General features: G+C 43.4%; 1 protein-coding gene across 2 annotated transcripts in view; it reads left to right on the top strand.

The window, feature by feature from the left end:
- LOC106593673 (receptor tyrosine-protein kinase erbB-4) overlaps positions 1-17615 on the top strand; it is a 617461-nt gene that overhangs the window by 408590 nt on the left and 191256 nt on the right. For both annotated transcript variants that reach the window (XM_045699348.1, XM_045699347.1), the window contains exons 4-7: positions 3587-3721; positions 5736-5801; positions 14135-14253; positions 15807-15948. In XM_045699348.1, coding sequence (XP_045555304.1) covers positions 3587-3721; positions 5736-5801; positions 14135-14253; positions 15807-15948 — 462 coding nt within the window. The remainder of the gene's footprint in view (positions 1-3586; positions 3722-5735; positions 5802-14134; positions 14254-15806; positions 15949-17615) is intronic.

Genomic DNA, 17615 nt, shown 5'->3' with positions numbered 1-17615 from the left:
TCTAGCAGAGGTAAATATTAACCATGGATGATGTCTATATTGCTTCTAATTGATATAAGTCAACGTCTAAGTATGAAGTATTTTTTACGTAAATCGTTATGGCTGTGTTGTTTTAAAAACAGAATAATGTTGTGGGACCATCAGAACATTAGGTGAATAACAAAAACATGCCCACCACACATGGGTTAAGATAACGTGATCCTAACGTATGCCACATAGCCACACACAAAGAATATAATCATCTAGAACCTCTTCATTTATTTGTGTTCTGGGATTTCAAAGGATAACAAGTGGTTGGAAGCAACCCCTCATTCAACAGCCAATGAATAATGTCCTTTGAAGCCCTGAATGCCCATGGCCTTACATCGTCCAATTAGGCGGGATCTGAGAGAAACGCCTGCTGCTGATTCGCTCCCTCAATCCCATCTCTAATGGCCTGTCTCTCATAGATCCCTATGGAATCCACACTGGTCATGTAGGATGCAGCAACTCAATGTCCTCAACAGCCCTGTACAGTAATGTACTGTAAACATCCATCAAGAAGGTCAAATAATGTTCACTGCAAGCAGGTAGACAGTGAATGGATGGTCTGGGGTGTTCAAGGCTCTCCATGAATCCTCTCTCTATCCTTCCTTTCTTTCTCTCTCTCCCTCTCCCCTTCCTCCCCCTCTCTGTCTCTCACACTTTCTCTCTCTCTCTCCTCCCCCTCTCTCTCTTTCACACACTCTCTCTCTCTCCCTCTCCCCTCCCTCCCCCCTCTCTCTCTTTCACACTCTCTCTTTCTCTCCCTCTCCCCTCCCTCCCCCTATCTCGCTCTCCAAGGTGATGGGTTTTACAACTACCTCGTCAATCAGCGATGGTATGAGGCGGCGCTCACCCCCAATGAAGAGCTGGCCATAGAGCACACCATTTTAATGGATAGATCGTAACAGGAGGGCGTACAGTGAGTACTGCCCCGTCAATTCCCTAGGAGTTACCGTCCCGGCCCCATGGACAGAGAAATGGAGACTTTCAGAGTTCCTCCCTATCTCGCCCTCAGACTCTTCAAACTGTTTCTGTACAGTGAAAGGATACTATTTTGTCATTGACTAATGGGCTGCTGTCATGGAGGTCCTGCACATGACTCACATCCTCTCTTCTTCCTCCTCACTGCTATCTCTGTGGTTTCTGATATTGTGTCAGATAATACTGTAGATGATCTCAGAAGACATCCATAGAATCTAAGAAGACATCCCATAGAATCTAAGAAGATGTCCATAGAATCTAAGACATTCATAGAATCTAAGAAGACATCCATAGAATCTTAGAAGACAGTCATAGAATCTAAGAAGACATCCATAGAATCTAAGAAGACGTCCATAGAATATTAGAAGACAGTCATAGAATCTAAGAAGACATTCATAGAATCTTAGAAGACATCCATAGAATCTAAGAAGACATCCATAGAATCTAAGAAGACAGTCATAGAATCTAAGAAGACATCCATAGAATCTAAGAAGACGTCCATAGAATATTAGAAGACAGTCATAGAATCTAAGAAGCCATCCATAGAATATTAGAAGACATCCATAGAATCTTAGAAGACGTCCATAGAATATTAGAAGACAGTCATAGAATCTAAGATGACATCAATAGAATCTAAGAAGACATCCATAGAATCTTAGAAAACATCCATAGAATCTAAGAAGACAGTCATAGAATCTAAGAAGACATCCATAGAATCTTAGAAGTCATCCAGAGTAAGCATATTTCTGTGAGGACAATGTGATGGAGAAGTTCTCCCAGCATCAACAATCCAGGGAGAATCTAATCAACATACTTTTGCCACAATCCTGAACATCCTCCTGACTATTCTCCATTGAATCACATTCTATTATTGAATAAGAGACAAATACCATGAATATCTGGGCTCCATGCATACCATTGTAATTGGTACAGAATGTTCTCTTATAACAGTCTGATACATTTACATGTAAAACATCCCTTTGATAAAATCGTGCTTTGTGCGAGGCGATATTAGTAGATGAAATTGCAATGATAGACCATCCCCCGGCGAGGGAGACCGCCGGCATGTCAAATACTTTGAAGAAAATTGAGTTTATCTTTATCCACGGGAGAGTTCCTTGTTTCAATCATGCCATTTCCTTCATAATGATTAGCTTCCCCCACTTCGCCACATTTCTGAATATCTGAATATTCCTCATCTTTATATTTTCATATGCTGCTAATCTGTTCAGAGACTATAATATACTGGTGGAGCATGTTTCCTAATCCGGCCCAATCTGGATTATAAATTCTGATTATTTTCATTAACTATGACAAGGGTGTTCCCAGAACCAGGGGTCATCATGGATGATAACACACACACACACACACACACACACACACACACACACACACACACACACACACACACACACACACACACACACACACACACACACACACACACACACACACACACACACATAGAGATGTGTGCATGCACACACACACACATCTGTGTGTGTGGTGTGTATCATCCATGATGACCCCTGGTTCTGGGAACACCCTTGTCATAGTTAATGAAAAGAATCAGAATAGAGATGTGTGCATGCACACACACACACACACACACGCACTCACAAACACACACACATAGAGATGTGTGCATGCACACACACACACACACACACACACACACACACACAAACTCTACTGTTATCTTGAGATTCATCCAGAGAGGAACTACATGATTGATTTGAGTCCAAATCCTGTAATTGACTTGCACATTGTCATATAAAGACAGTGATATATGTAAGGGATTCCAGATTGTTCTGGTTCTCTATGCAGACATCTGGTGAGGGCTATAAACCCTTCGACAGAAACATATTATTGCTATTAGTGAAATACCGTAAGAGGGGGTTTGACCCAAAGCCTTCCTTTATCCGCTGTGTGTGCTTCTTTCTGTATCTGGAGTAGGTCACGGGGGAAAATGGAATTTTCTAGGAATTCATTGAGTGAGGATACATCTCTTTGTAGATGGAGGGGAAGCTTTGTAGATGTAGCATGAAAGCATATCAACAATGGACGCCTTTCAGAAGCGACAGTAAACACTACATAACAGGATGGAGTAGTCTAGTGAATACTGCTGGAGGGTAGGCCTGCATACCTGGCCTTATCACAACAACATGTTTACCTTTTCACATTGAGTCAATAGTTTCCATCTGCAGGGATTCGAAATAAAGAAATGCATAGCATGTTCAGGAAAGGTCAGGGGTAACCTTCATGCATTGATGTTCTGCTCTAACATGTACACACATACATACACACATACATACATACATACATACATACATACATACATACATACATACATACATACATACATACATACATACATACATACACAAACAAGAGCCACACACACACATATACGTACATACACCAACACGCACATGCACACAAACACACACACACACGCGCACGCACACACACACACACACACACACACACACACACACACACACACACACACACACACACACACACACATGTTAATGGTTATGTGCTTATTATGTGTATACATGTGTCCTTCTCTGCACAGAGATCCTGAACGGGGGGGTTTATGTTGACCAGAACAAGTTCCTGTGCCACGCCGACACCATCCACTGGAGAGACATCATCAAGAACCCCCAAGCTGAGCTCTTGGTGGTACCGTCCAACAACAGTGGCCTTGGATGTGAGTATGGGGAGAAACCACAACGCTGAGAGGGAGGGGTGGTCGAGGTGCTGATAAAAATATTGAAGGATGCTTCTCTAAACTTCCAAGGTGCACACTATACACACACACACCGTCACACCTTCACACCTTCACACGCTTACATGTTTCCTCAGTTTCATACAAATGATATTGTTAAAATGTTCCTTTGTTTGTATCCTTTTTCTCTGTTTTGCTGAAGGTGAGTTGGAAGCAGCATCACAATAGATCAGTGATTAAACACATGGAGGTGGTTGGGTTGTGTTGCTATGCAGCCAGGCCCATGGTGATTCTGTCTCAGCTGCACATAAAGCTCACTAAAGCTGACAGCCAGCTCCTTTGAAAGTGTTTGGAACACTGATATGGCTACTGGCCATTGTGTATCAAAACACACAGCCATTGGCTACCGGCCATTGTGTATCAAAACACACAGCCATTGGCTACCGGCCATTGTGTGTCAAAACACACAGCCATTGGCTACCGGCCATTGTGTGTCAAAACACATCGCCATTTTAGTTCCAAGTCCACTCCCCCAAACCTTCTCCACATTTTCAATTTGTTTTCCCCTCCCTTGTATGCCAAGGAAAAGTGAGGGCATGATATGCATTCAATATCAGTGTAGAAAATGTCACTGAATGTCACAGTGACCACTAAAAACAGCACGTATGACCACGAAATGTCACACAACGCTCGACTGAGCATGTAGTTTCTCTCCACAAGGTGTCCTTCACTATCATGTCTGTTTGAGATGTTAGAAGAAGAAGAAGAAAAAGAAGAGAGGACAGAGGAGAGGACAGAGGAGAGGACAGAGGAGAGGACAGAAGAGAGGACAGAGGAGAGGACAGAAGAGAGGACAGAAGAGAGGACAGAAGAGAGGACAGAAGAGAGGACAGAGGAGAGGACAGAAGAGAGGACAGAAGAGAGGACAGAGGAGAGGACAGAGGAGAGGACAGAAGAGAGGACAGATGAGAGGACAGATGAGATGACAGAGGAGAGGACAAAAGAGAGCATAGAAGAGAGGACAGATAAGAAGATGGAGGAGAGGACAGAGGAGAGGACAGAGGAGAGGACAGAGGAGAGGACAGAGGAGAGGACAGAGGAGAGGACAGAGGAGAGGACCGAAGAGAGGACAGAAGAGAGGACAGAGGAGAGGACAGAGGAGAGGGAGTATAAGACAATAAGAGTTGGCATAAAATGAGAGAGTGGCTCGGTGTGTGTGGGAGCCCAGGTTGCCAGATTGAGGGCTTTCTTTGAGGTTGCCAGATTGGGTCGCTATTTAACATAATCATTTTTGGAGTGAGCGAGGCGTAATTTCACAGGCAGGCAGGGGGCCAAGGGTGACATTCACTCAGCCCTCCACTTCAGCATGTAATTACCACACAGTCAATTAAAGCCTGATGATGACAGGCCCATTCACGCTCACTGACGGTGGGCTATGATAACTGTTATGTGTCATGTCCCCACTTTTTGCCTGAGAGAGATGACTTGACTGGGGAGTGGATCCTTGTCCCTCATACTTACTGTAGACCCAGAGAGAGCCAGCGAGAACAATGAGAGCACACTCACCCACTCTCAGAGCACACTCACCCACTCTCAGAGCACACTCACCCACACTCAGAGCACACTCATCCACACTCAGAGCACATTCACCCACTCTCAGAGCACACTCACCCACTCTCAGAGCACACTCACCCACTCACTGAAAGTGGGTGTGTGTGGGGGTGGTTTCTGAGAAAGGGTTTGTTTAGGGGTGAACGGTTAGCGAGTGGTGAGAGGATGTTTGTGGGTGGCAGGATGGAGGATGGAGGTTTGTGTGTGTGTGTGTGTGTGTGTGTGTGTGTGTGTGTGTGTGTGTGTGTGTGTGTGTGTGTGTGTGTGTGTGTGTGTGTGTGTGTGTGTGTGTGTGTGTGTGTGTGTGTGTGTGTGTGTGTGTGTGGATGGTTATCTGACATGTTGTGTGTGTGTGTGTGTGTGTGTGTGTGTGTGTGGTCCGCAGGCAAACGATGTCATCGCTCTTGTAACGGACGCTGCTGGGGCCATCAGGACGATCAGTGCCAAAGCTGTACGTATTATACACACACACACACACACACACACACACACACACACACACACACACACACACACACACACACACACACACACACACACACACACACACACACACACACAAGGTCAGAGAGAGCAAGAGAGAGAGAACAAAGAGAGAGAGCGAGAAAGAGAGAGAAACAGAGAGAGAGAAACAAAGAGAAAGAGAGAGAAGGAGAGAGATAAACAGAAAGAGAGAGAGAGAACGAAAGAGAAACAGAGACAGAAACAGAGAGAGAAACAGAGAGAGAGAAACAGAGAGAGAGAAACAAAGAGAAAGAGAGAAAGAGTGAGAGAAACAGAGAGAGAAACAGAGAGAGAAACAGAGAGAGAGAAACAGAGAGAGAGAAACAGAGAGAGAGAAACAGAGAGAGAGAAACAGAGAGAGAGAAACAAAGAGAAAGAGAGAAACAGAGAGAGAAACAGAGAGAGAGAAACAGAGAGAGAGAAACAGAGAGAGAGAAACAAAGAGAAAGAGAGAAACAGAGAGAGAAACAGAGAGAGAGAAACAAAGAGAAAGAGAGAAAGAGTGAGAGAAACAGAGAGAGAAACAGAGAGAGAAACAGAGAGAGAGAAACAGAGAGAGAGAAACAGAGAGAGAGAAACAAAGAGAAAGAGAGAAACAGAGAGAGAAACAGAGAGAGAAACAGAGAGAGAAACAGAGAGAGAAACAGAGAGAGAAACAGAGAGAGAAACAGAGAGAGAAACAGAGAGAGAGAGAGAAACAGAGAGAGAGAAACAAAGAGAAAGAGAAAGAGTGAGAGAAACAGAGAGAGAGAAACAAAGAGAAAGAGAGAAAGAGTGAGAGAAACAGAGAGAGAAACAGAGAGAGAAACAGAGAGAGAGAAACAAAGAGAAAGAGAGAAAGAGTGAGAGAAACAGAGAGAGAAACAGAGAGAGAGAGAACGAAAGAGAAACAGAGACAGAAACAGAGAGAGAGAAACAAAGAGAAAGAGAGAAAGAGTGAGAGAAACAGAGAGAGAAACAGAGAGAGAAACAGAGAGAGAAACAGAGAGAGAGAAACACAGAGAGAGAAACAGAGAGAGAGAAACAGAGAGAGAGAAACAGAGAGAGAGAAACAGAGAGAGAGAAACAGAGAGAGAGAAACAAAGAGAAAGAGAGAAACAGAGAGAGAAACAGAGAGAGAGAAACAAAGAGAAAGAGAGAAACAGAGAGAGAAACAGAGAGAGAGAAACAAAGAGAAAGAGAGAAAGAGTGAGAGAAACAGAGAGAGAAACAGAGAGAGAAACAGAGAGAGAGAAACAGAGAGAGAGAAACAGAGAGAGAGAAACAAAGAGAAAGAGAGAAACAGAGAGAGAAACAGAGAGAGAGAAACAAAGAGAAAGAGAGAAACAGAGAGAGAAACAGAGAGAGAAACAGAGAGAGAAACAGAGAGAGAAACAGAGAGAGAAACAGAGAGAGAAACAGAGAGAGAGAGAGAAACAGAGAGCGAGAAACAAAGAGAAAGAGAAAGAGTGAGAGAAACAGAGAGAGAAACAGAGAGAGAAACAGAGAGAGAGAAACAAAGAGAAAGAGAGAAACAGAGAGAGAAACAGAGAGAGAAACAGAGAGAGAAACAGAGAGAGAGAAACAAAGAGAAAGAGAGAAACAGAGAGAGAAACAGAGAGAGAAACAGAGAGAGAAACAGAGAGAGAAACAGAGAGAGAGAGAGAAACAGAGAGCGAGAAACAAAGAGAAAGAGAAAGAGTGAGAGAAACAGAGAGAGAAACAGAGAGAGAGAAACAGAGAGAGAGAAACAGAGAGAGAGAAACAGAGAGAGAGAAACAGAGAGAGAGAAACAGAGAGAGAAACAGAGAGAGAAACAGAGAGAGAGAAACAAAGAGAAAGAGAGAGAGTGAGAGAAACAGAGAGAGAGAAACAGAGAGAGAGAAACAAAGAGAAAGAGAGAAAGAGTGAGAGAAACAGAGAGAGAAACAGAGAGAGAAACAGAGAGAGAGAAACAGAGAGAGAGAAACAGAGAGAGAGAAACAGAGAGAGAGAAACAAAGAGAAAGAGAGAAACAGAGAGAGAAACAGAGAGAGAGAAACAAAGAGAAAGAGAGAAAGAGTGAGAGAAACAGAGAGAGAAACAGAGAGAGAAACAGAGAGAGAGAAACAGAGAGAGAGAAACAAAGAGAAAGAGAGAAACAGAGAGAGAAACAGAGAGAGAAACAGAGAGAGAAACAGAGAGAGAGAAACAAAGAGAAAGAGAGAAACAGAGAGAGAAACAGAGAGAGAAACAGAGAGAGAGAGAGAAACAGAGAGCGAGAAACAAAGAGAAAGAGAAAGAGTGAGAGAAACAGAGAGAGAAACAGAGAGAGAGAAACAGAGAGAGAGAAACAGAGAGAGAGAAACAGAGAGAGAGAAACAGAGAGAGAGAAACAGAGAGAGAAACAGAGAGAGAAACAGAGAGAGAGAAACAAAGAGAAAGAGAGAGAGTGAGAGAAACAGAGAGAGAGAAACAGAGAGAGAAACAAAGAGAAAGAGAGAAAGAGTGAGAGAAACAGAGAGAGAAACAGAGAGAGAAACAGAGAGAGAGAAACAGAGAGAGAGAAACAGAGAGAGAGAAACAGAGAGAGAGAAACAAAGAGAAAGAGAGAAACAGAGAGAGAAACAGAGAGAGAGAAACAAAGAGAAAGAGAGAAAGAGTGAGAGAAACAGAGAGAGAAACAGAGAGAGAAACAGAGAGAGAGAAACAGAGAGAGAGAAACAGAGAGAGAGAAACAAAGAGAAAGAGAGAAAGAGTGAGAGAAACAGAGAGAGAAACAGAGAGAGAGAAACAAAGAGAAAGAGAGAAAGAGTGAGAGAAACAGAGAGAGAAACAGAGAGAGAAACAGAGAGAGAGAAACAGAGAGAGAGAAACAGAGAGAGAGAAACAGAGAGAGAGAAACAAAGAGAAAGAGAGAAACAGCGAGAGAAACAGAGAGAGAGAAACAAAGAGAAAGAGAGAAAGAGTGAGAGAAACAGAGAGAGAAACAGAGAGAGAAACAGAGAGAGAGAAACAGAGAGAGAGAAACAGAGAGAGAGAAACAAAGAGAAAGAGAGAAACAGAGAGAGAGAAACAAAGAGAAAGAGAGAAACAGAGAGAGAAACAGAGAGAGAGAAACAAAGAGAAAGAGAGAAACAGAGAGAGAAACAGAGAGAGAGAAACAAAGAGAAAGAGAGAAAGAGTGAGAGAAACAGAGAGAGAAACAGAGAGAGAAACAGAGAGAGAGAAACAGAGAGAGAGAAACAGAGAGAGAGAAACAGAGAGAGAGAAACAAAGAGAAAGAGAGAAACAGAGAGAGAAACAGAGAGAGAGAAACAAAGAGAAAGAGAGAAAGAGTGAGAGAAACAGAGAGAGAAACAGAGAGAGAGAAACAGAGAGAGAGAAACAAAGAGAAAGAGAGAAAGAGTGAGAGAAACAGAGAGAGAAACAGAGAGAGAGAAACAAAGAGAAAGAGAGAAAGAGTGAGAGAAACAGAGAGAGAAACAGAGAGAGAAACAGAGAGAGAGAAACAGAGAGAGAGAAACAGAGAGAGAGAAACAGAGAGAGAGAAACAAAGAGAAAGAGAGAAACAGAGAGAGAAACAGAGAGAGAGAAACAAAGAGAAAGAGAGAAAGAGTGAGAGAAACAGAGAGAGAAACAGAGAGAGAAACAGAGAGAGAGAAACAGAGAGAGAGAAACAGAGAGAGAGAAACAGAGAGAGAGAAACAAAGAGAAAGAGAGAAACAGAGAGAGAGAAACAAAGAGAAAGAGAGAAACAGAGAGAGAAACAGAGAGAGAGAAACAAGGAGAAAGAGAGAAACAGAGAGAGAAACAGAGAGAGAGAAACAAAGAGAAAGAGAGAAAGAGTGAGAGAAACAGAGAGAGAAACAGAGAGAGAAACAGAGAGAGAGAAACAGAGAGAGAGAAACAAAGAGAAAGAGAGAAACAGAGAGAGAAACAGAGAGAGAGAAACAAAGAGAAAGAGAGAAACAGAGAGAGAAACAGAGAGAGAAACAGAGAGAGAAACAGAGAGAGAAACAGAGAGAGAAACAGAGAGAGAAACAGAGAGAGAGAGAGAAACAGAGAGAGAGAAACAAAGAGAAAGAGAAAGAGTGAGAGAAACAGAGAGAGAGAAACAAAGAGAAAGAGAAAGAGTGAGAGAAACAGAGAGAGAGAAACAAAGAGAAAGAGAGAAAGAGTGAGAGAAACAGAGAGAGAAACAGAGAGAGAAACAGAGAGAGAGAAACAAAGAGAAAGAGAGAAAGAGTGAGAGAAACAGAGAGAGAAACAGCGAGAGAAACAGAGAGAGAGAAACAGAGAGAGAGAAACAGAGAGAGAGAAACAAAGAGAAAGAGAGAAACAGAGAGAGAAACAGAGAGAGAGAAACAAAGAAAGAGAGAAACAGAGAGAGAAACAGAGAGAGAAACAGAGAGAGAAACAGAGAGAGAAACAAGAGAGAGAAACAGAGAGAGAAACAGAGGAGAGAGAGAAACAGAGAGCGAGAAACAGAGAGAGGAGAGAAACAGAGAGAGAAACAGAGAGAGAAACAGAGAGAGAGAAACAAGAGAGAGAGAAACAGAGAGAGAAACAGAGAGAGAAACGAGAGAGAGAAACAGAGAGAGAGAGAAACAGAGAGAGAAACAGAGAGAGAAACAGAGAGAGAAGAGAGAGAGAGAAACAAGAGAGAGAAACGAGAGAGAGAAACAGAGAGAAAGAGAGAGAGAAACAGAGAGAGAGAAACAGAGAGAGAAACAGAGAGAGAGAAACAGAGAGAGAGAAACGAGAGAGAGAAACAGAGAGAGAAACAGAGAGAGAAACAGAGAGAGAAACAGAGAGAGAGAAACAGAGAGAGAGAAACAGAGAGAGAAACAGAGAGAGAGAAACAGAGAGAGAAACAGAGAGAGAGAAACAGAGAGAGAAACAGAAGAGAGAAACAGAGAGAGAGAAACAGGAGAGAGAAACAGAGAGAGAGAAACAGAGAGAGAAACGAGAGAGAGAAACAGAGAGAGAAACAGAGAGAGAGAGAGAAACAGAGAGAGAGAAACAAAGAGAAAGAGAGAAAGAGTGAGAGAAACAGAGAGAGAAACAGAGAGAGAAACAGAGAGAGAGAAACAAGAGAGAAACAGAGAGAGAAACAGAGAGAGAAACAGAGAGAGAAACAGAGAGGAGAGAGAGAAACAGAGAGAGAGAAACAAAGAGAAAGAGAGAAAGAGTGAGAGAAACAGAGAGAGAGAAACAAAGAGAAAGAGAGAAACAGAGAGAGAAACAGAGAGAGAAACAGAGAGAGAAACAGAGAGAGAAACAGAGAGAGAAACAGAGAGAGAGAGAGAAACAGAGAGAGAGAAACAAAGAGAAAGAGAAAGAGTGAGAGAAACAGAGAGAGAGAAACAAAGAGAAAGAGAAAGAGTGAGAGAAACAGAGAGAGAGAAACAAAGAGAAAGAGAGAAAGAGTGAGAGAAACAGAGAGAGAAACAGAGAGAGAAACAGAGAGAGAGAAACAAAGAGAAAGAGAGAAAGAGTGAGAGAAACAGAGAGAGAAACAGAGAGAGAAACAGAGAGAGAGAAACAAAGAGAAAGAGAGAAAGAGTGAGAGAAACAGAGAGAGAAACAGAGAGAGAGAAACAGAGAGAGAAACAGAGAGAGAGAAACAGAGAGAGAGAAACAGAGAGAGAGAAACAGAGAGAGAGAAACAAAGAGAAAGAGAGAAACAGAGAGAGAAACAGAGAGAGAGAAACAGAGAGAGAAACAGAGAGAGAAACAGAGAGAGAGAAACAAAGAGAAAGAGAGAAAGAGTGAGAGAAACAGAGAGAGAAACAGAGAGAGAAACAGAGAGAGAGAAACAGAGAGAGAGAAACAGAGAGAGAGAAACAAAGAGAAAGAGAGAAACAGAGAGAGAAACAGAGAGAGAGAAACAAAGAGAAAGAGAGAAACAGAGAGAGAAACAGAGAGAGAAACAGAGAGAGAAACAGAGAGAGAAACAGAGAGAAACAGAGAGAGAAACAGAGAGAGAAACAGAGAGAGAGAGAGAAACAGAGAGCGAGAAACAAAGAGAAAGAGAAAGAGTGAGAGAAACAGAGAGAGAAACAGAGAGAGAAACAGAGAGAGAGAAACAAAGAGAAAGAGAGAAACAGAGAGAGAAACAGAGAGAGAAACAGAGAGAGAAACAGAGAGAGAGAAACAAAGAGAAAGAGAGAAACAGAGAGAGAAACAGAGAGAGAAACAGAGAGAGAAACAGAGAGAGAAACAGAGAGAGAGAGAGAAACAGAGAGCGAGAAACAAAGAGAAAGAGAAAGAGTGAGAGAAACAGAGAGAGAAACAGAGAGAGAGAAACAGAGAGAGAGAAACAGAGAGAGAGAAACAGAGAGAGAGAAACAGAGAGAGAGAAACAGAGAGAGAAACAGAGAGAGAAACAGAGAGAGAGAAACAAAGAGAAAGAGAGAGAGTGAGAGAAACAGAGAGAGAAACAGAGAGAGAGAAACAGAGAGAGAAACAGAGAGAGAGAAACAGAGAGAGAGAAACAGAGAGAGAAACAGAGAGAGAGAAACAGAGAGAGAGAAACAGAGAGAGAGAAACAGAGAGAGAGAAACAGAGAGAGAGAAACAGAGAGAGAGAAACAGAGAGAGAAACAGAGAGAGAGAAACAAAGAGAAAGAGAGAAACAGAGAGAGAAACAGAGAGAGAGAAACAAAGAGAAAGAGAGAAAGAGTGAGAGAAACAGAGAGAGAAACAGAGAGAGAAACAGAGAGAGAGAAACAGAGAGAGAAACAGAGAGAGAAACAGAGAGAGAAACAGAGAGAGAGAAACAGAGAGAGAAACAGAGAGAGAAACAGAGAGAGAAACAGAGAGAGAGAAACAGAGAGAGAGAAACAGAGAGAGAGAAACAAAGAGAAAGAGAGAAACAGAGAGAGAAACAGAGAGAGAGAAACAAAGAGAAAGAGAGAAACAGAGAGAGAAACAGAGAGAGAAACAGAGAGAGAAACAGAGAGAGAAACAGAGAGAGAAACAGAGAGAGAAACAGAGAGAGAGAGAGAAACAGAGAGCGAGAAACAAAGAGAAAGAGAAAGAGTGAGAGAAACAGAGAGAGAAACAGAGAGAGAAACAGAGAGAGAGAAACAAAGAGAAAGAGAGAAACAGAGAGAGAAACAGAGAGAGAAACAGAGAGAGAAACAGAGAGAGAGAAACAAAGAGAAAGAGAGAAACAGAGAGAGAAACAGAGAGAGAAACAGAGAGAGAAACAGAGAGAGAGAGAGAAACAGAGAGCGAGAAACAAAGAGAAAGAGAAAGAGTGAGAGAAACAGAGAGAGAAACAGAGAGAGAGAAACAGAGAGAGAGAAACAGAGAGAGAGAAACAGAGAGAGAGAAACAGAGAGAGAGAAACAGAGAGAGAAACAGAGAGAGAAACAGAGAGAGAGAAACAAAGAGAAAGAGAGAGAGTGAGAGAAACAGAGAGAGAAACAGAGAGAGAGAAACAGAGAGAGAAACAGAGAGAGAGAAACAGAGAGAGAGAAACAGAGAGAGAAACAGAGAGAGAGAAACAGAGAGAGAGAAACAGAGAGAGAGAAACAGAGAGAGAGAAACAGAGTGAGAGAAACAGAGAGAGAGAAACAGAGAGAGAAACAGAGAGAGAAACAGAGAGAGAGAAACAGAGAGAGAGAAACAGAGAGAGAGAAACAGAGAGAGAGAAACAGAGAGAGAAACAGAGAGAGAGAAACAGAGAGAGAAACAGAGAGAGAGAAACAGAGAGAGAGAAACAGAGAGAGAGAAACAGAGAGAGATAGAGAAACAGAGAGAGAGAAACAGAGAGAGAGAGAGAAACAGAGAGAGAGAAACAAAGAGAAAGAGAGAGAGTGAGAGAAACAGAGAGAGATCAAGCAGTGGAGGAGTTCACAGTAACACTGCTCTGTGTAATGACAGGGTGAACTCCAGTCGTCATAGAGCACCATAGAGAGTGATTGGTCTTTTCTCTGCGGTTCCTCAGTCAGAATAAGAGAGCTAAGAGCTCCTCAGCTTTCTGTCCTACCGCTTCATTATGTTCCCACACAGAGGGACAGGAAGTGAGCACTTAAACACAAGGCTTTGACAACCCAGAATTATTATGCCACTGTGTGAAGTGTGTGTGTGTTGTTGGGATCCTCCTCTCTTCTCAACAGGATATAAACCCAGTGTCATAAAACAGGGGTGTAGGGATTGATTTAGCATTGACCACATTCCATATCAGGCATTTTCTATGGAGAGCTATAACTTACACTATATAACTGGCAGTGCATTGTGTGTGTGTGCGTGTGTGTGTGTGTGTGTGCGTATACCTGTGTCAGTAATGTAAACCCTGTGCTCTCCACAGTGACCAAGACTGTGTGTGCTGAGCAGTGTGACGGCCGTTGCTTCGGCCCCTACGTCAGTAACTGCTGCCACAGGGAGTGTGCTGGAGGCTGCTCGGGACCCAAGGACACAGACTGCTTCGTACGTGGACACACACACACACACACACACACACACACACACACACACACACACACACACACACACACACACACACACACACACACACACACACACACACACGCACACGCTCACACAGATGCCCGGCGCATACACACAGACACCTACAGACAGTTATCCACAGTTAACCCCCTCTCACACACACACACACACACACACACACACACACACACACACACACACACACACACACACACACACACACACACACACACACACACACACACAGATGCCCGGCACATACACACAGACACCTACAGACAGTTATCCACAGTTAACCCCCCTCACACACACAAACACACACACACACACATTACTCTCCCAACATAACAACAGAATTCACACAAATTCTCTAATTCCCCAGTTACTGAAAGACACATCTCTGTGTGTTTAATAGACTGTAGAAGTCTACTTGCTCCTCCTCAGATGAAACAACCAAATGGCTAATTTATTATTGTAATTATGAACCTTCATCCCCTAATATTTTCTGTTCATTTAATGAAGGTATGTTTTCTACTAACAGAGCGATATTACAGTTGTAACTTATAGAGCCTTATCCAATTCAATTACTAGTCGCTATTACAGGTCGCAAACATTGACGACAGACAAGTTCACAGTTTTATGAGAAAAACATTTCACCATTTAGGCTTTGGATCAATGGCTTCTATTTGACTCATAGTTGACTCATATATGGTGTGTCTGGAGGCTTGGAGGATAAGAGTATTTTGGCTGCAGATCCAGTATGACCTGGAGGATAAGAGTGTTTTGGCTGCAGATCCAGTATGACCTGGAGGATAAGAGTGTTTTGGCTGCAGTTACAGTATGACCTGGAGGATAAGAGTGTTTTAGCTGCAGTTACAGTATGACCTGGAGGATAAGAGTGTTTTGGCTGCAGTTACAGTATGACCTAGAGGATAAGAGTGTTTTGGCTGCAGATCCAGAATGACCTGGAGGATGAGTGTTTTGGCTGTAGATCTAGAATGACCTGGAGGATAAGAGTGTTTTGGCTGCAGTTACAGTATGACCTGGAGGATAAGAGTGTTTTGGCTGCAGTTACAGTATGACCTGGAGGATAAGAGTGTTTTGGCTGCAGATACAGTATGACCTGGAGGATAAGAGTGTTTTGGTTGCAGATCCAGTTTGACCTGGAGGATAAGAGTGTTTTGACCTGTATACTGTAATATGATTAAACCTGGCTAAAAACAACTGATCATGTAGTAAACAGTAAACAGTGGTGTGTCCTTGTGTTCCTCAGGGCTCAATCACATCTAACCCACCTTGTAGTATTTATATAATAGCTCTGTATCCCACTGTGAAGTAAAATCACCATATGGTTTAGGGTAGTCTGTTGTAAAATGTACCACTACCGGGTAGACTGCTCTAACACGTACATGCTTCCACATTTCTAAACAAAGACCACATCAATGTACATTACTGTGGCTGGTTCAATTGAGTCCTACCCCACGCTCCTATACCCTCAGACTATGTGCATGTTCCTAATGTTTCCTCTCCAGGCCTGCACCAACTTCAACGACAGCGGGGCGTGTGTGACCCAGTGCCCCCAGCCCTTTGTGTACAACCCCACCACCTTCCAGCTGGAATCCAACCCACGGGCCAAGTACACCTATGGATCCTTCTGTGTGGAGAAGTGTCCCCGTAAGAACTGGTTACCTGACCCATACCATGCATAATGCTGGCATGACCCTTGACCCACACCATGTATAACACTGGCCTGACCCACACCATGTATAACGCTGGCATGACCCTTGACCCACACCATGTATAACGCTGGCATGACCCACACCAGGTATAACGCTGGCATGACCCTTGACCCACACCATGTATAACGCTGGCATGACCCACACCATGTATAACGCTGGCATGACCCACACCATGCATACTGCTGGCATGACCCTTGACCCACACCATGTATAACGCTGGCATGACCCATGACCCACACCATGCATACTGCTGGCATGACCCATGACCCATGACCCACACCATGCATAACGCTGGCATGACCCATGACCCCTGACCTACACCATGCATAACGCTGGCATGACCCATGACCCACACCATGCATACTGCTGGCATGACCCTTGACCCACACCATGTATAACGCTGGCATGATCCATGACCCACACCATGCATACTGCTGGCATGACCCATGACCCATGACCCACACCATGCATAACGCTGGCATGACCCATGACCCCTGACCTACACCATGCATAACGCTGGCATGACCCATGACCCATGACCCACAACATGCATAAAGCTGACATGACCCATGACCCACACCATGCATACCGGTGGCATGACCGATGACCCACACTATGCATACAGTGGGGGAAAAAAGTATTTGATCCCCTGCTGATTTTGTATGTTTGCCCACTTACAAAGAAATGATCAGTCTATAATTTTAATGGTAGGTTTATTTGAACAGTGAGAGACAGAATAACCACAAAAAAATCCAGAAAAACATGTCAAAAATGTTACAAAATGATTTGCATTTTAATGAGGGAAACAAGTATTTGACCCCTCTGCAAAACATGACTTAGTACTTGGTGGCAAAACCCCTGTTGGCAATCACAGAGGTCAGATATTTCTTGTAGTTGGCCACCAGGTTTGCACACATCTCAGGAGGGATTTTGTCCCACTCCTCTTTGCAGATCTTCTCCAAGTCATTAAGGTTTCGAGGCTGACGTTTGGCAACTCGAACCTTCAGCTCCCTCCACAGATTTTCTATGGGATTAAGGTCTGGAGACTGGCTAGGCCACTCCAGGACCTTAATGTGCTTCTTCTTGAGCCAATCCTTTGTTGCCTTGGCCGTGTGTTTTGGGTCATTGTCATGCTGGAATACCCATCCACGACCCATTTTCAATGCCCTGGCTGAGGGAAGGGGGTTCTCACCCAAGATTTGACGGTACATGGCCCCGTCCATCGTCCCTTTGATGCGGTGAAGTTGTCCTGTCCCCTTAGCAGAAAAACACCCCCAAAGCATAATGTTTCCATCTCCATGTTTGACGGTGGAGATGGTGTTCTTGGGATCATAGGCAGCATTCCTCCTCCTCCAAACACGGCGAGTTGAGTTGATGTAAAAGAGCTCCATTTTGGTCTCATCTGACCACAACACTTTCACCAGTTGTCCTCTGAGTCATTCAGATGTTTATTGGCAAACTTCAGACGGCATGTATATGTATTCTTGAGCAGGGGGACCTTGCGGGCGCTGCAGGATTTCAGTCCTTCATGACGTAGTGTGTTACCAATTGTTTTCTTGGTGACTATGGTCCCAGCTGCCTTGAGATCATTGACAAGATCCT

Source organism: Salmo salar, chromosome ssa17 (assembly GCF_905237065.1).
Source record: "Salmo salar chromosome ssa17, Ssal_v3.1, whole genome shotgun sequence".
NCBI classification, from domain to species: Eukaryota; Metazoa; Chordata; class Actinopteri; order Salmoniformes; family Salmonidae; genus Salmo; species Salmo salar.
The sequence above is the reverse complement of the archived record's forward strand: the minus strand, read 5'-3'. Positions and strand labels throughout refer to the sequence as shown.